The sequence below is a fragment of the Brassica napus genome, chromosome A10 (assembly GCF_020379485.1).
Source record: "Brassica napus cultivar Da-Ae chromosome A10, Da-Ae, whole genome shotgun sequence".
NCBI classification, from domain to species: Eukaryota; Viridiplantae; Streptophyta; class Magnoliopsida; order Brassicales; family Brassicaceae; genus Brassica; species Brassica napus.
The window spans coordinates 914,757-932,794 of NC_063443.1; the positions used below are offsets into that span (position 1 = coordinate 914,757).

General features: G+C 40.8%; 3 protein-coding genes across 3 annotated transcripts; 1 reads left to right on the plus strand and 2 right to left on the minus strand.

Moving 5' to 3' along the window:
* Positions 1-442: 442 nt before the first annotated feature.
* LOC106422998 (protein LIFEGUARD 4) lies at positions 443-1,971 on the plus strand. The gene is made up of 4 exons (XM_013863785.3): positions 443-958; positions 1,034-1,147; positions 1,418-1,575; positions 1,674-1,971. The coding sequence occupies exons 1-4, from the start codon at positions 700-702 to the stop codon at positions 1,878-1,880; spliced, it is 738 nt and encodes a 245-aa protein (XP_013719239.1). The 5' UTR covers positions 443-699; the 3' UTR covers positions 1,881-1,971.
* LOC106442161 (protein NETWORKED 1D) lies at positions 1,913-12,002 on the minus strand. Its single transcript, XM_048743351.1, has 6 exons — positions 11,769-12,002; positions 9,794-11,546; positions 9,485-9,549; positions 9,146-9,341; positions 3,082-9,041; positions 1,913-2,942 (listed from the first exon to the last, which is right to left on the minus strand). Exons 4-6 carry the CDS (start codon positions 9,243-9,245, stop codon positions 2,007-2,009), a joined length of 6,996 nt encoding a protein of 2,331 aa, XP_048599308.1. The 5' UTR covers positions 9,246-9,341; positions 9,485-9,549; positions 9,794-11,546; positions 11,769-12,002; the 3' UTR covers positions 1,913-2,006.
* LOC106422948 (pentatricopeptide repeat-containing protein At1g03100, mitochondrial) lies at positions 10,332-17,891 on the minus strand. Its single transcript, XM_048743352.1, has 2 exons — positions 12,222-17,891; positions 10,332-12,122 (listed from the first exon to the last, which is right to left on the minus strand). Exon 1 carries the CDS (start codon positions 17,598-17,600, stop codon positions 15,258-15,260), a length of 2,343 nt encoding a protein of 780 aa, XP_048599309.1. The 5' UTR covers positions 17,601-17,891; the 3' UTR covers positions 10,332-12,122; positions 12,222-15,257.
* Between the last annotated feature and the right edge of the window lie 147 nt (positions 17,892-18,038).

The following is an 18,038-nucleotide window of genomic DNA, read 5'->3' on the forward strand; positions in this document are numbered from 1 at the left end:
GTCGAAAAATCAATCATTTAATTTTTACAATTAGACCTGGGAAAAATAACCGGAACCGAAGAATCAAACCGGAACCGAACCGAAATACCCGAAACCAGACCAATATCTTCAAATATCCGAACGGTTCCTATATTTTTATATCCGAAATAACCGAACCGAATCGAAAATAGATCAAGTACTAAATAAATCTTCTAACCCCTATCCAAACTATCCGAAACCCAAAATACCCGAACCGAACCGAACCGATACCCGAAATGGCCAGGCCTAATTACAATGATTAAACCCTTACGAATTAGGTTGACAAAAAAAAACTTATGAATTACGACTAAGTTCAATATCAGGAACAAATGGACCTTCTAATATAAACCCAAGAAAGGACCTAAAAATGTTAAGCCCGGTTTAAATAATCCTCTCACTTAGGCCCGTATAAGGCCCATAATAAGATTTCACATAAAACACCAAATAAAAACAGTTAAAAAGGAAACTTTGGAGCCATCTAGAGATTTGTAGTAGATACGGTTTCCACCTTTACCGCTAACGTTTCATCATGTTATCACGCGTCTTCAAGAACGTTCCCTTCGTCTTCCCGCAACTGCTTTTATAACTTCCAAAACCCTTTTCTTCTCTCGTAACAAGCAAATCAATACCTCTGACCCCCTCACGATCGAATATTCCCGCGTTTTTTTTTATTACAGGAATATGCATAAGTGGAATCTTCCCTACCGCAAAGATGACGTGGAGAGCGGCGGCGAGAGACCTCTGTATCCGACGATGCTCGAGAGCCCCGAACTCCGGTGGGGCTTCATCCGCAAGGTTTACTCCATAATCGCTTTTCAGCTTTTACTAACAATCGCCGTCGCCGCCACGGTTGTCACCGTACGTCCGATCGCCGTGTTCTTCTCCACCACTAGCGCTGGCCTTGCTCTGTGGATAGTTCTGATCATCACGCCTCTTCTAGGTAAACTTTGCTAACTCGAGTTTTTTTTGTCTGTTCGTTTGAGTTTGTGTCTGAAACTGTTTTTGTTTATTGCAGTGTTGTGTCCTTTGTACTATTACCACCAGAAACATCCGGTGAACTACTTGCTTCTTGGTGTTTTCACGGTGGCTCTCGCTTTCGCCGTCGGGCTATCATGTGCATTCACCAGCGGTAAATACATTTTTTTTACTTGTGACACACTCTACTCTTTTGTTCGTTTCTTGCCTTTCACGTGACTCTGCTTAAACAACACGCTAATGACTAAAATTAAATGAAGTCTCCAACACATATCTGGGATGTCTTTTTCTAACTTTCCCGTTACTCAACAACACGTTAAGGAATACTAAATAACATAATTTTTTTTCTACTAAATAACAAAAAGAAAAAATCAGAGATGTAAAATAAAGTTGTGGCTACTGTAACTTTGTTTTGTTGGAACAGGGAAAGTGATTCTTGAGTCAGCGATTCTGACAACAGTAGTGGTGCTTTCCTTAACCTTCTACACCTTCTGGGCTGCAAAGAAAGGATATGACTTCAACTTCCTCGGCCCATTCTTGTTTGGTGCTATCATCGTTCTCATGGTCTTTGCTCTTATTCAGGTAAACAACACACATGTCATTCCTCTTACACTTGCTTTGTTTTTGGTTAAACATTTGATTGAATATATGAGCTTCATCTTTGTTTCAATGTTGTGCAGATCTTTTTCCCGTTGGGTAGGATCTCAGTGATGATCTACGGTTGCTTGGCATCTATAATATTCTGCGGCTACATAGTGTACGATACAGACAATCTCATCAAACGTTACAGTTACGATGAGTACATCTGGGCAGCGGTTTCTCTCTACTTGGACATCGTCAACCTCTTCTTGTCTCTCCTTACCATTTTCAGAGCTGCCGAGAGTTAAATGACTTAAACTTTAATATGTAAAAACTCTAATTCTACCGAAGGTGTTTTGTTTTTGATTCATGTATATATAAAACTTGAATTCACTTTCATTATTATTACGTTTTACTCCACAATTCAAAAACGATCAAGGAGATGGAGGCGGTTGCTGCACACACCCACAAAACGCAAACCGCTTCTTGATCCTCTTCCTTCGCTCACCTCTCACTCCTCCATAGATATAATCCTTAAGAAGAGTCCTCGTTTTGCTATCCGACGTCTTAGCTTTAGCTCGATCCTCTCTTTCTCCTTCTAGCTTCAGCAACAGAAACTGTAACCTCTGTATCTCAAACTGCAACCTCCCAATCTTCTCCGAACCTCTCCTCGCTTGCTCTGATATCTTCCTCCTCCTGCTTCTCTCATCCTCATCAAGATCCACTGAAGATTTGCTTCCGTCTGATATCTCAAACCCGCTTATGACTTTTGTTACTAGTTTCCTGTTGACGCTTAGAAGCTTCTCCAAGGCTTCCTCCGCTTCGTGGATCTGTCCCTTGACGGCTTCGTATTCGTCTTCTTTCCCTTTCTCGCTTGTCTCCTCTCTCTCCACTTTGCTTTTCAAATCCTCCACGGCTATGTGAAGATTCGAGAGCTTCTGTAGATCAGAATGAAGCCGCTCGAGGACTTTCCTCTTGTTTACTTCTTTGTTTGGGTCCGTGAACCTGTCGGAGATCTCTAGTTTGTCCACAACAAGTGACTCTTCGGACAAGGACTTACCCGTCTGTGCCTCAAAACTGTGATCATCTTCTATCTTGAGAATGTCTCTCTTGCTAATCCCATATGATGAGCAATCAGAGACCTGGTCGAGGACAATATCTTTGGTGATCATTTCACTTTCCTGTGAATAGATTTCATTGTTCTGTTTCCGGAGACTTCCGCTTCTCCTTCTGCTTCTTCGGGCAGATGTTCTTAGTTCTTCCACTGCGAGCTTCTTGGTTAAGGCCTCTTCAATAGCTTTGATTCTCAAACACATTTCTTCCAACTCTAAGAAGCCCTCCTTGTTGTTATCCACCATAGAAGCAGTGTCCTGGTATGAGATAAGCACAAAAAGATTGGTTACTTTCACACAAGAAAATATTAAAATTGACAAAGAAACGGATGCAATGGTCCAACGATAAAGCTGTCTTAACGCTTCATTAGAAGGAGAGTTTGCTAAGATAACATACCGTGGGTGGTTCATCCTCGAGTTCATGTGGCATGTCAATATGTTTTTCTAAAGATTCTATGCTTTCCTTCAACAATATAATAGCTTGGAAGTATTTCCTCATAAGATCTTCTTGTCCTTTGTTAGCATCCTCTAAGTTGTTGACTCTTCCTTTAAGCTGGTCAATCTCAACGTCTTTTCGTGTACATCTACTCTCAAGGTTATTGTAGGCTTCCACTAACTCATGGACCAACCCTTCCAGTAATGTTTTATGAACAACTAAAATCTGCAAATCTCCAAACAGTGTTGAAGCTTGAGACTCCCATTGTTCAACCTCGTTCTTCTCTTTGGAAAGCTTTTGGTTCAGTTGGTCAATCTCCACGTCTTTTAGTGTGCATCTATTTTCAAGGTTATTATAAGCTTCCGCTAGCTCATAAGTCAACCCTTGCAGCAATGTTTCACTAACAGCTGAAATCTGCAAATCTCTAAACAACGTTGAAGCTTGAGACTCCCATACTTCAACCTCACTCTTCTCTTTGGAAAGCTCCCGGTTTAGTTTTTCCTTCTCCGCTTTGATTCCTTCGAGTTCCATGAGCAAGTTCAACAAGTCAGCTTCCAGTTTCATATTAGCTTCGTTTGCATGACCAGTCTTCTTAACCTGCTCCTCGTAATCGCCTTGGAGTTTCAAAACCTGCTTATCTTTATCTTCCTCTATAGCTTTAGCTTCCTTGTATCTACATTCTAAATCCTCCACTGCCTTGGATAGTTCAGATTTTTCACTCTGCACGACGGAGATCATCAGCATAGCTTCTAGGAGCTCTTTCTCCTTCTGAACCAACTCATCCTTCACATCAGCAATTTCATGTTCCAGCTGATCATTGGCTGATCTGGCAGAGAGCAGTTCAGCGTCCGTTTTCTCTAGCAAACTTCCAAGCTGCAAGTTCTCAGTTTCTCTACATTTCAACTTATCACCAACCTCCCTCACCTCTTCCTCGAGCTTGCACTTGACAAAACTGAGCATGTCCAAATCCTCGTTTAGTTTCACTGCTTCTGAAAGTTTTTCCAAAACGAGATTCTCCAAAAGAATAATGAGATTGCTTTGGTATATGGTCTCGGAAAGAAGCAAAGAGATATCATCTTCTAGTTTACGTTTCTCCTCCTCCAACCGCAGTGTTGACTTTGTCAAGCGTCTTTTATCGTCCAACGTTTTGTAATTCTCTCCCTGCAAAGTGACGTAGTCATTTCGAAGTTGCAAGACTTGCCTGTGCAATACTTCTTCTCTGTTGACTCCTTGATTAACTTTTGTGGCCAATTCTCCATTCATGTTGATAAGGTTCTTGGTCTCATCCCGAGAAAGCGAAAGCTTGTAACGCTGAGATTCAAGTTCTTCTTCAAGGAGTTTTTTCTCAGTTGCAATACCAACAGCTTCTGATTTGAGTTGACAAAGAGATTCAACAAGGACAAGGTTCTTAATGGCTGACTGCATGTGCAAATCCTCATTTTCAACCTTTAAGACTTCTTCTCTGTTGACTCCTTGATTAACCTTTGTGGTCAATTCTTCAATCATGTAGATAAGGTTCTTGGTCTCAACCCGCAACGATAATAGCTGGTCTCGCTGAGATTCAAGTTCTTCCTCAAGGGTGTTCTTCTCAGTTGCAATACCAACAGCTTCTGATTTAAGTTGTTGAAGGAATTCAACAAGGACTAGGTTCTCAATGGCAGACTGCCAGTGCAAATCATCAACTTCCACTTTCAATCTTTCTTCTCTGTTGAGTCCTTGATTTACTTTTGTGGTCAATTCTCCAATCATGTAGGTAAGTTTCTTGGTCTCATCCTGCGAAAACAATAGCTGGTAACATTGAGATTCAAGTTCTTCCTCAAGGTTCGTCTTCTCAGTTGCAACGCCAACAGCTTCTGATTTAAGTTGCTTAAGAGATTCAACAAGGACGAGGTTGTCAATGACTGACTGCATGTGAATATCATCAACTTCAACCTTCAAGACTTGTTCTCTGTTAACTCCTTGGTTAACTTCTGTAGTTAATTCTTCAATCATGTGGCTAAGTTTTTTGGTCTCATCCTGTGAAAACGAGAGCAGGTAAAGCTGAGATTGAAGTTCTTGCTCAAGGGTTCTCTTCTTAGTTGCAATACCAACAGCATGTGACCGAAGAAATTCAACAAGGACTAGGTTCTCAATAGCAGACAGCATTTGCAAATCCTCATTTTCCACCTTCAAGACTTCTTCTCTGTATACTCCTTGATTAACCTTTGTGGTCAATTCTTCAATCATGTGGCTAAGGTTCTTGGCCTCATCTCGCAACAACGATAGTTGGAAACTCTTAGATTCAAGTTCTTCCTCAAGGCTTTTCTTCTCAGTTGCAATGCTAACAGCTTCTGATTTAAGTTGATGAAGGAATTCAACATGGACTAACTTCTCAATAGCTGACTGCCTATGCACATCCTCAATTTCCACCTTCAAGACTTCTTCTCTGTTGATTCCTTGATTAACTTTTGTGGTTAATTCTCCATTCATGTGGCTAAGGTTCTTGGTCTCATTCCTAGAAAAAGAGAGCTGGTCACGGTGAGATTCAAGTTTTTCCTCAAGGACACTCTTCTCAGTTGCAATACCAGTAGCTTCTGACCTAAGTTGCTGAAGAAATTCAACAAGGACAAGGTTCTCAATGGCTGACTGCTTGTGCAAATCATCAACTTCCACCTTCAAGACTTCTTCTCTGCTGACTCCTTGATTAACTTTTCTGGTCAATTCTCTAATCATGTAGCCAAGTTCCTGGGCCTCGTCCAGCGAAAGCAAGAGCTGAGAACGCTTAGATTCAAGTTCTTCTTCAAGGGCCTTCTTCTCAGTTGTAATACCAGAAGCTTCTGATTTAAGCTGCTTAAGAAATTCAACAAGGACGAGGTTCTCAATGGCAGACTGCCTGTGCACATCCTCAACTTCCACCTTCAAGACTTCTTCTCTGTCAACTCCTTGATTAACCTTTGTGTTCAATTCTCCATTCATGCATATAAGCTTCTGGATCTCATCCTGCAAAAGCAACAGCTGGGAACGCTGAGATTCATTTTCTTTTTCAAGGACTTTCTTCCCTGTTGCAAGACCAACAGCTTCTGATTTCAGCTGCCGGATAAACTCAACAAGGACGAGGTTCTCTATAGTCCCCTGATGGTTTTCTCTCTGAATCTTCAAAAGCATACCTTGGATCTCATCAAGTCTACTCAACATCTCATGAATATTTTTCTGGTCTTGTGAGTTCTCATCAACAAAATCAAAACCTGGGATAACTTCAAGCTTCATTAATACCTGGAAGATCCCCGTTCTCAGTACTTTAATGCAATCAACCGAGGAATCAATCTGCACTTGTTTCCCACTATTTTCCTGTTCTAGTTCAGAAACTAGCTTCTCCAACAGATGAGCAGCTTGTTTGAGACTCTGATTCTCAGCAACGAGGGAGGAACTCTTCTCAAGCCACTCCTGAAAACATTTCTTCAGAACAATAATCTCAACGTGAGCGTCATGAGCTCTATCCAGTTCCTCTTGATACACTCTCTCCTTGCGTTGATTTTCATCTTGAAGATGATGGATCTTTGATTTCATCCCATTCATCCGACTCTCAGACAGTTGCACAAAACTAGTATAGTCACTGTCCTTGGTATTTAGAGACACTCCCAGCTCTTCAATTTTCTGAAGGCAAGACTCCTTCTCGGTCGCTGATTCCAACACTTTCACTTTTAACTCTGCCTGTTCTTTCTCCAGATCCTCAATGTTTTTCCTCATTATATCCATACGAGAGAGTAAGCTTTCTCTTTCACCAACTAAACTTGACTTGTCATCACTCAGCAAGTGGCATGAGTCTTCTAGGCTTTTCAGTTTTGACTTGAGTTCTTCCAGTTCTGCATTCGCATCGAAAAGAGAATTCTCCAGTAACCTGTTCTCCTCAGAGAGCTTCTTGCTGTCTTCTGTAGCACTCTCCAAACGGGAAACCAACATGTTCTTCTCAGAATGAAGCCCTGATTTCTCTTCTGCAAAAGCTTCCTCCAATGTCTTCAGCTTCCCTCTGATTGTTTCCAGCTCAGAGTTCAAATCTGATATGGAGTTCTCTAGAAGAAGATTCTTCTCAACAAGCTCTTTCATCAATTCTAACTTCTCAAGCAAGGTTATCTTTTCGATACTCTCTCTTTCATTTATTTCATTTAGCTTTGAGTTCTCCTCCTGCAGCTCCTTGATAGAAGATCCAAAGCCTTCTACCATGGACTGGTGTTTCTTTCCCATCTGGCTTAACTCCTCTTTAAGACAGTATATTTCTTGCTGCAAAGCATTCCTCTGGTCCACTCTCAATTCAACTTCCGCCTCAAGTTTCTGTATCGTCTCACGTAATCTCAAGACCTCCTCCTGCAAACTTTTAATGGATGCAGCTGAAGCGAGGTTGAGCTCATTGAGGCTTTTGCTCTCCTCTTTGGCTTCTTGGACTTCCTCCAATAAACCACTGTTACACGCCTCCAAATCTTTAAGGATCTCAGACTTGTTTTGCAATTCCAACGCCAAAGTGTTTAGCTCCTCCTGAGACTGAGAGTGCAATTGCTGCAGGGTTTGAAAGGCCGTCTCAGCCTCCACGAAACGCAAGTGTTCTTCTTGTACAGTAGTCCATAATGTCCCCATCTCTTTCTGTTTCTCCGTGAGCTCATGACTTTGGTTCTCAAGTTTCTCCAATAGACCGTCCAGCTCAGAGTTCAGATTCTGGTTTGATCTCTCGAGCACAACACATTTTTCCTCTGCGAATTTTAACTTAGCAATCCCATCCTCTATTTCACGGCTAAGTCTTTGGGTTTCTTCTTGAGCATGGAACAGCTTGAGCTTTAGATCCGCAATCGTCTCCAGACACTGTTGGTACTGAAGCTCATAAGCTTCGTTTTCTTGAGTCAGCTTGGAGACCTTCTCCTTTAAGATTTCAACTTCACCGTCAGCATTTTCTGCCCGCTGATTGATTAGCCTCGCATCTTCCTCAGCCTTGCGCAGCCTCTCTTCTAGGTTAGATATGGTTTCCAAGCATTGCTGATATTGAACAAGAGCAGCTTCCTTGTCAGTTTCTAATCCAACAAGGCTTTGCTTCAACGCTATAATCTCACCTTCAGCTTGGCTGGCTCTCTCATTAGCCTCCTTCTGAGCTAGAGAAATACGCTCTTCCAAATCAGCTATGTTTTCTAGACATTGCTGATATTGAAGAAGACTAGACTCCTTCTCAACTTCTAGTTTGCTAAGCGTTTCTCTGAGCGTTTCGACCTCAGCTTCAGCTCTTGTGGCTCGTTCACAAAAACACCTGGAGTCTTCTTGTGCACGAGATACCTCAGACTCCATGTTAGTCAGCCTCTCCAAATTCTGATCAAACTGAGCTAAGTTAGCTTCCTTTTCAGCCTGCACTTTCGCAAGAGCATCTTTCAAAGCCACGATCTCAGCTTCAGCTTTGCTAGCACGTTCAGATTCCGAAAGAACCTTCGCATTTCTTCCGTTTCCATCAGCATCATTGAAGTTCAACCCTCTTCTCGCCTTTCCAATTTTCAAGCCTTGAGGATCTTCCATGAAGGCTATATTTCTCTTTACAGTGCTCATATGAGAGGAAGAGATCCCCAACGCACCTTTTTTCAAGTCACTTGGATAAACCGGAGCTCGGATAGGAGGGTAACTCTCAGGCGTTTGTGGATCAAACTCTTCCGTGGAAGGACCGACAAGTGACTCCTCGCCAAACATCATGGGGTCTTGGTTCGGGAACGCTTCTGCCATAGTCTGCTGAGCATGACGAATGACGCCGGTGGCATGATCATATCTTTCAGCTAAAGCGCGATACGCTCGGTAAAACTCTTCGACCAGTTTCATAAGCTCAGGCCGCTTTTTGTAATACATTTCTGCCCGCCTAGCAAATGAATCTGCATCTTCTTCAATAACTTTGATCATCTGCTTGACTTTACTATCCATATCTGTCAACAAAAACATATTAAAACAAGACACATTAAAACAACAGAATAGCTTTTATAGAACATGTCAATACAAGATGAACTAGTAGCTTATCTGAGTCGCGTACCAGTAAGATTCTCCTGAAGCCATTTAGAGTTCTTGGGGCTTATGTGACTATCCCACCACCAAGAATAGCGTTTAGTGTTAGCATTCGCAAAAGCAGCCATTTTTTCCAAGCAAAATTAGACACACCACCACCACCACCAAACCAGAATGTTGCAAGTTCAGAGGCGCTCTCAATGCCAAGAGTATACCAATTTCCTCTGTAAGAGTAAAAAGAAAAGAGAGCAAGAGTTAAGCTTCAATTAAAATGAATAAGCTGATCAATTTCATTGGAAAGTGTATAATTTCGATTTTTTTTGAATGAAACAGAACACAAAAATAGACAAAAGTAGAAACGAATTACCAAGTCAATGAAGGTCAAAATGGAGACAGAACATACTTCACTGGCCAAAGCAATAGGTAAGTAACCTGGTCAGAAACAAATCAAACACTTTGTTACAGATAGAAAAAACCGGATCAGCATAAAAGAAGATTCCTAAGCTCAAATAAACGAGAAACTAGACGATCACACCCAAAATAAAAAGGGAACATATAGCAAAGAGAAACCACATGACCGTAACTGAACTGAGCTTAGCTACAGCAGTTGATCTTACACAAGCGAATCTAACAGTACTGAGATCAAGTCTGAAAGCACACAGATCGCAAAGATCACCTGAAAGAATAGTAGTTCGCCTAATGAGCTTCCGCTTTCTCTTCTTGGCATAGCTCAGCTCATCTTCTTCATTCTAGATCTATCTATCTATCTCCTTCTCTCTCTCTCTCTACAGGCGTTTCAGCTCTGTGTTCCTACTTTTTGACGTTGTGAAGAATTGTTTAGGTACGGTGGTGGACTCATGGAGAAGCTACGAAATGACCATATCACCCTCCTTCACCGTTCCCAAAAATGTTTTTTCTTTTTTGTATTAAATTCAATTGTTTTTTTTAATTCGAAGTTGCGTGACTTTGCATCTTCGGGATCGCCTTCTCTGCCAATAGATTTGCATTTATAAAAGAAAAACTTTTCTGGTCGTATGGAGCATTTACGTAAACTAATTATTTAGTCCATGCACGATTAATTTAAATCTGGCGTTCAAAGATTCGATCTGATACTTTCCATTTTCCCATGAACAAGTATTTATAACATTTGATACTTTTCTATTTTTTTTAAAGAACAATTGTAATGCATCTTTGTTTATAAGACTAGTAGTCTATAGATCTGAATAATAGAAGTAAGAAGTTTTGAATAGTATACTAGTAGTTTTGAATCAGCAACAAAGACGGGAGTGTCTTGAATATTGAATAAGCAATAATGATGATTAAAAGAAGAGAGCAAAGAGTAGCTGACAAGTGATAAAAGTGATAACAAAGACAGGATGTCCAGGACGGTGTGCTTTCGGTCCACTTCCTTGTCACCCTTTGTCATGTCTCCACGTTGGATATTAAGATTCCTTCCACCTATATTTGCCATCCATTTAATGTGGCCTATTAATGTTGAAGGTTGGAGAGTTTGTTCATTCATGGCTTTTGAAGTAACTAAAGGTAAGTAATGTAACGTTGCAGTTTAGATCTTAAACCTACAAGAATAAGTAATTTGTGACCGATAATAGTTATGTCTTAAATACAGTTTATTAACCAATTAAGACTGATTGTTTATTCTACATTCAAGAAACAAAAAGAAAATATGATTAATAGATTGGACACAATTTGACTTCTAAGCATCACAAAAGGTTAAGAAGACAAATTGAAAACGTGACTTTGAAACAACCTTTTTATGTTTTAAAGAATATTTTGTCTGTTCACTTCGTTGCCAAAATTGAATTAATTAACAGGCGTTGTGTTTATTCTTAATTTTATTTTTGTCGGCTGCAGAGTAATAATAGAAGGAAAGCAGTCGATGCAAAAGAAACAAAAAAAAATGAACAGAGTCAACACTCAACAGCAATCTCTACCAAACACTTAAATTGGATGATTCCTCATAATTTAATAGTTCCAGCTCTGTTTCATGCCTCTATACTTACTACTATGATTATACTATCATTTCCAGATCTCGTTATTAATTATCCCTTTGATATGCCTAATATTCAAAGTTGATCCTACATTAAACTTAGCTAATTTCTAGTGAGACCGACTGAATTTTCTTTTAAAAATACACAACATGACTGCGATTTTATATTGAAAAAGAAAAAAATATTGATACTTACAAAGATTATAGCAAAGCCTTGTAGCTTCTAAGTCAATGCCGACAGGCGACATCAGCACCGTGGGGCAGCTCTGGTGCTCTGTGCCATAGTCCCATAGAGTAACAACCCTTGTCGTCATTACTTGCCTTTTACTCGCATCAACAAAAAACGTTGCAAGCCCAAAATCTCATATTCTAAGAACTCCATCATCGTCTATAAGAAGGTTTGCTTCATGTAGCATTTAACCTGGAACATACACATTATCAAACACAGTCAGGGATCCCTGCCTTAAGATTTTGAGATGTGAATCTTTTCTTGTTGACTAATGCCTACTGGCCTGCTGTTCAGTGAATGTTATGTCCAGGCTTGCAGTGAGACCAGCTAGATCATGATTCATGATGCATATAACGACGCAACCAAGCCTTCTAATTTGAAGTAAGGCGAGATTCTAGTAAACTAGTGGCTCACCGTATGTTAAGCAACCATCTCCGTGTTTCTTTGCTGTTTGTTTGACTTCTTGACCCCCGAAGGATGGCTTAGCCTTTCGAAGAAGATAAGCACTATTTTGTTGGCCTGTTCCCAATCCCAAGAAAATAGTGCTTATGTTCTTCATTTGCTTCCAGAGTCAAATTCTAGAGAATCAAGAGAATGCCTTGAGCTGGCTCCATAGCATCCACAGAAGATGCCCTCCTCCTAGCTGTTTGAAGAAGTAAGCTTAAAGCTCCTACCTTGAGTAAAAGCTCGTCTGTTCTCTCTAATCTAGCATGATCAAAGAACTGCAACCATCTCTTCTTCGTTGGATTTGAAGTCATCTCGTAAACTCTGCAAAGTCAGAGCAATGTAATTAGTGAAAATTCCCATTTCCTTTTTTTTTATATTATAAACATCTTACCCCTGTTGATAATATCAAAATAAAATCACCTGTTATTGCAAACTCAATCTCTGGACCTTTTGATTCTTCTCTATCTTCTTCCATTTCCTTGATCATAGAGGTTCAGTAGCTTCACCATCCAGCCCCCTTCAACATTTAACCAGCGCAGTACAAACTATTCTGCGCTGCTTTCACCTGCTGCAAGTTGCACATCTCTGACGAAGACAACTGTGTGAATAAGGGCGAAGAAGACGAACCGGAAAAATGAAATCCATCCAAGTGAAATGCAATTCAATAGTAAACCGGATTATCAAACCCAACTACCGTACCAACTTAATCATTAACTATAAACCAGCGGTAGACAACGGTTTACGTTTTCAAAATCACTACTATATAAAAGGAGCTATTTTTGGAGCTTATAAGGGGTGCCACATATGCAAAAATATTCTCCACCAATCAATCTGCCATGTTATTACGGGCTGGGTCACAAATCAATTTCAAGTTCCAGCCCAAACTTGCTCCATTCCGGCCCAACCTCAGATGCTTCTTATTATATGTGGGACCCACTATGTACTTATTAACTTAAGAAATCGCATGAGGTTGTTTCTGGGCCATAAGTTTGATTTACGATGGTAATCCTTAGCCCATTAAAAAAACGCTCAAGGCATTGTCCGCTCTGATCTACGGTTTCCAAAACCATTTTTCCTTTCGACGAGATGGTTGTGTCTCCGCCCTCCCCCCTTACTTTAAGATACGTTAATGGGTATTTATGGCAGTCTTAATTTTCTACACCCCTTCCATCTTCCTTATGATACCCTTAATGACTCCCCTGTTTCAAAACATCAGCCATAGCCCTCTCTATATAAAGTCGATCCTCGAGACCGGGATTAAACATCGCAACTCACATCCCTGCTTTCGTCATCCGCAGTGGCTTATACTACAGACGTGAAAATGTCTTCCTTTGCTGTTTTTGGTGCTCAATCAGCCGGTCCCCACGCTACTTTCTACGATCTCCGCCTTTGTCGGTTGTTGTCAGCCGTCTCTTATGCTTTTGGGACTCCCGCAATATCAATAAGAATGGCGAGTTCATGGGTAGCACCATACTCTTCCTAGATGAAAAGATGAACAGGCATGTACATCTACTCTCTTAGATTAATGATTTACCTAGGAGTTTCTTGATCTAGAGTGTAAAATTATAATTACCAAAAACCCTTATGTCTGTTTGTGACATTTGAACGCAGCTGATGTAACTTTGTCTAGAATATATATTTATGCTAAATCTGCTGCTCAAAGGTATAGTCATTTCAATACGTATCACTCATTTGTAACCTAAACTAAAACATACTTGCTCTTTTCAAGGTAACTATATATATCTGAACTCCACTCCGGGCACCAAGTTCTACTTTGACACCACCATCCCCGCCATTGAAGCATTCACAGAGAGGTCCGTCTAGGGAGCTTTGGAAAAAAAAAAAATTTAAATGCTTCCTTTATCATTTACCCCTTATTATGTAGTTATCTTCTATAATGCTTTTTGTTACACAATTGTTCACCAACTAGCTTGGGAGGTGCAGCAGGAGAGGTTTTTACACGGGTAGAAACCCATGCGAGGTATTAGAAAGAAAGAACTTGTGACAATTGGTGATCTTCATACCTACCTGTCCAACTCCAACGCCCAGGTTAGTATAGCTATTTAATTTCATTTTTGTAAAATCACATTCTCAATGTGTTACTAAATTTATTCTTCTAATGCTACGTCTATTTTTGCTATAAAGAGCCAGGAAGCTGATTTCCTCTACAAAGCTAGGATTGTCGGCGTCCTCCAACAGAATGGTTGGACTTATGTCTCTTGCACCGGTTGCAGCAAGAAGCTGGACAAATATGGCACCTCATGTGTTTCACATATGTCCATGTCCAAAAGTAAGAAATAGAAAGACTCGCCCATGTCCAAAAGTAAACTCAAGATTGTAAATGATCATAACACCTTAATGCTACTTTATGCAGGTTCCGTGTAGAGCTTGCCGTTGAAGATGGCAAAGACAATGCAAACGTTTGTGGTCTTTGATACAGAGATGTCTAAACTCACCAAAACGGAAGCAGCAACACTAGCTCTTGAGAAGGTTTGGGCTCTACGTTAAAAAGCCATTCATTTACGGTTTTCAAATTTTGGGGAACGTTGGCGAGTATTATCATATTTGCTGTCCATTTACGTGCCCTTCGTTTATCCCATGCATACAAATACATATGTAACTTTAAAAAATCACTGGTGGGGTCAGTTACAAATGTGACTAGATTAAAATAAAACTATGCAAATGGTTTAGTAAAAATAATGGTTCCAAACGCACATTTTAGTTGGAGTCACAACTAAATACGTACTACGATTTAGGATTCCCTTCATGGAATCAATATATAAACGGAAAGATTCTGAAGCTGTATAAAATTTCTTGATCCTTATACGTGGTCTAAGTAAATGAGTAGTATTAGCACATAAATGCATCTAATTTGGATATATTGATCTATGTAATGCTAAATACTTATTTACAATGGTATCAGTAGAAGCTCCGCCAATGCCATTTCTCACAAAAAGAATTCAATTGAAGGAAAAATTGAAACAAACCAACATAACATTTTATAAAATTTTAGTACTCACACAGAAGTTCAAGTATTGTTAATCCCACAACGCTTGAACTCAACATGCGCTACGGTGAAACGGTCACGCGCACTCAATCACTCCAACTCATTCTCAATAATCATACATTTAAGGTTTGCGGTCATAAATTCACACGAGCAAGCACCAAGAGAGTCATAACCGGTACATGTCAAGTTTTATAAATCAAGCTTCGCATTGCATCCTGAATACCACAACTATTCACTCAAAAAACCTATGTCCCCGACCCCGCGCTTGCGCGGGGAACCGCCCCTAGTAGTAATAAACATCACTAATGCATAATGCCTTGAAGGCAAAACGGTGACGTCCCATCCAAGTCAAAGTTGAAATATCATTCATTTATGAACAACACGAAACTTTTAGCTGACTCTATTCGGAACTCAAATGTAATGACAATGGTGATTACTTCAGATAACAATCAAGTTAAACCGAGCCATTTCTTGAATGCTAAACCAGATTCCCTCTTCCTGAGCTGAGACTCGCTCTGAACTTTTGGAGCTTTGCCTTTATAAGCAGTCTTGTGATACTTCAAGAAGAGCATCCGATACTTGTACTTATCAACAAACATCTTCTCTTTCTCCATCATCTCCACAACTTCATTAGCCCTCGAGAAAAACCCTCCTCTAACAAACGTATACAGCACCGCATCCAGCAGCTCCTGATCAAACCTCATCGATGAAGTAGCTGCGGCTATGGACTTCATCTCTCCCCAAAGCTCAGTCACCTCTGTGTATTTACTCCCAATGGCTGCATAGCCTGTGACCATAGAATGAAAAGTTTGAGCGTTCGGTGAATGCCCCAGACTTCTCATCCTCTTCAACGCCTTCTCTGCGTCTTGCATCAAACCTTTCTTGCTAAAGAAATGGATCACATTGTTCCAGTCATGAACGCCCGCATCCAAACTACTCTGCCCTTCTCTGATTTCTCTCAAGAGCTTCGACATAAGTCCCGCCTCTGCGTTCCCTTCGCAGCCCTTTAAGAGCTTCTCAAACTGCTGATTCCCGCCTCTCGGTATTTTCGCCTCTTTCATCTCCTTGAACACGTTGAGAGCTCCGTGAGTATCGTTCTGAATCACCTGAGACTGTATCAACGCTTCGTAACAGCTTGAGTCGAACTGAATCCCTGCCTTCTGAGCATCTCTGAGAAGTGATGTCACTTCTCTAGTCCGGTTGGTGTTGCAGTAAGCTTTGAGGAGTGAAGAATAAACAGAAGAACCGGTTCTTACCCCAGCCATACGCATCTCGTCGAGTAGATCATGCGCCTGATCCAACATCCCTATAGAAATACACGCGTTGGTCACATTCACCAGCATCGAGTTATCACTAGAAACAGGGTAATCTTCTTGTTCTGCCTTTAACAGAAACTCTGCTAACTCCTTCATCTTTCCACTTTCCAGGAATGCCTTCGCTAATTTCACATAAATCTCTTCTGTTGGTTGCAGAACACCACGCTCCGACGTAATCAGTTCCACTTGTACATGTAACTTAGCCAACAATGCACCAAGAACATCCTTTGCCTCAGCTTCAAGTTTTAGAAATTTCCTGTCTCTTACGAACTCTTCATAAGGAATCATACTGTTGATAGAAAGCACTGGAGTGTCCTGTTCTTTAACCTCTGATACTTTTCTGAGCTTTAATCTATCACCTTCTGCAGTATCAAGTCCCAAAATGGCGGCTCCAAGTGAGTTCCTTGCTACCTTTCCTCTTCTTAGCATTTCCAAAACCATTTTCGAAGCAGCTTCGAGATCCCCAAATTTAAGGTGACACATAAGCAAGCAGTTATAGAACTGCCAAAACTGAGAATCATTCAAGTTACAAGCTTCATCTATATGCCTCTGGAGCTTCCTCAGCTCCTCTCTCCGCCCATTTCTTTCATATATATGCGCCATTATCACTAACAAGTTAGCATCGGCTTTAACACCAATCTTCGGTATCATATCAAGAAGCTCCTCAGCCTTTCGTGTTGTCCCGAACAACAAACAACCCGACAAAGCAATGTTCAACGCCTGAGTATTAGGCTTCATCGCGAGCAAAGGCGCCTTACTCTTCTTCCGCGGATCAACTCTGTTGTTCTGAAACAAGTAACCGATCTCAAGAACCAACTCAGCAGACAGATAACTTCCTGGTCCCGTGAGAGACATATGCGCCAGCACCGCTGACCAAGCGCTCACGTGAGGATACTCTTCCGTCTCAACTAGCTTCCTCAAGATGGTTGACGCAGGAACAGCCATGCCTGACTTGGCCAGAGCCAAGGATAGATACACAAGAGGCTCCTTCTCTAGCAGATTCTGTTTGCTCTCCTCAAAGGCTTGCTCCACTAAAGTGTAACCCTTCTGTAGCCAATTGGAATCGAGACTCTCAGCGAAACAGACCAAAACGTTGTTGACAACAGATTTACGCGGGAACCCTTCCATTTGCATATGCTGTTCAAACAATCTCCAAGCTTCGTCGCACCTACGTTGATCAACTGCGATTTGAATTTCTTCATTGAGCTTAGCAGGATCCCTGGCTTGAAGCAATATTGATCCAGAAATAGTCGAAAATGCTTCTGTTCGGTTCATAGACCACATATCGAATCTGGTACTAGTACAAAGCTTAGATAACAAACTATGGTTTCTTGCATCAGTGAGAACCTTCTCACCCGCCAAACCATGTTGTAAAGAAGCTTGAGTACCTGTAACTTCAATGGCACGAAAGAGAGAACTGAAACGACTCTGGTGAACTGAGACAGCTTGAAGCTTCGCTTTCCTTAAAGAAAACATCTTTCTTTATTCTCTGATTCGTCAGAAAAAGCTTCAAACCTCCTCAAGTTGGTGTGTAGAACTGAAGGAAACTGTCTCCTAGTTTCTGTCAGTCATTTCGTCGAGCACGTGGAGTGCGAGCTGAATAAGCAATACAATCTACACGCTGAAGGAAATCGGAGACGCTAATAAGTGGGTAGGCCGCTAAAAAAGCTTAAATTCACAGACACGATTGATGATGACAGTGTTGTTCTTCTTACAACAGCATAGGGCATGTACTTTTCTTCTTCTTTCTCACGTCCTCTGTTTCTTGCACTTTTCAGATGTTCGACTGATATTTTGTCGTGGTCCATTTAATTGGGCCAATATACGAGGCCCATAATCGAATGTTATAATAGGCGGGCCGACAAATTCTTTTATTTCTAAAATTAAATTATTAACCCAAAGTCTTACAACATC

Bases quoted from the DNA above. Each gene is read 5' to 3' on its own strand.
- LOC106422998 (XM_013863785.3), top strand. From the start codon at position 700: ATGCATAAGTGGAATCTTCCCTACCGCAAAGATGACGTGGAGAGCGGC. The intron at 959-1,033 runs GTAAACTTTGCT...TGTTTATTGCAG, and splicing joins GATCATCACGCCTCTTCTAG to TGTTGTGTCCTTTGTACTAT. The intron at 1,148-1,417 runs GTAAATACATTT...TTGTTGGAACAG, and splicing joins ATCATGTGCATTCACCAGCG to GGAAAGTGATTCTTGAGTCA.
- LOC106442161 (XM_048743351.1), bottom strand. From the start codon at position 9,245: ATGGCTGCTTTTGCGAATGCTAACACTAAACGCTATTCTTGGTGGTGG. The intron at 9,042-9,145 runs GTACGCGACTCA...TTTTGTTGACAG, and splicing joins GCTTCAGGAGAATCTTACTG to ATATGGATAGTAAAGTCAAG. The intron at 2,943-3,081 runs GTATGTTATCTT...ATCTCATACCAG, and splicing joins TCGAGGATGAACCACCCACG to GACACTGCTTCTATGGTGGA.
- LOC106422948 (XM_048743352.1), bottom strand. From the start codon at position 17,600: ATGTTTTCTTTAAGGAAAGCGAAGCTTCAAGCTGTCTCAGTTCACCAG.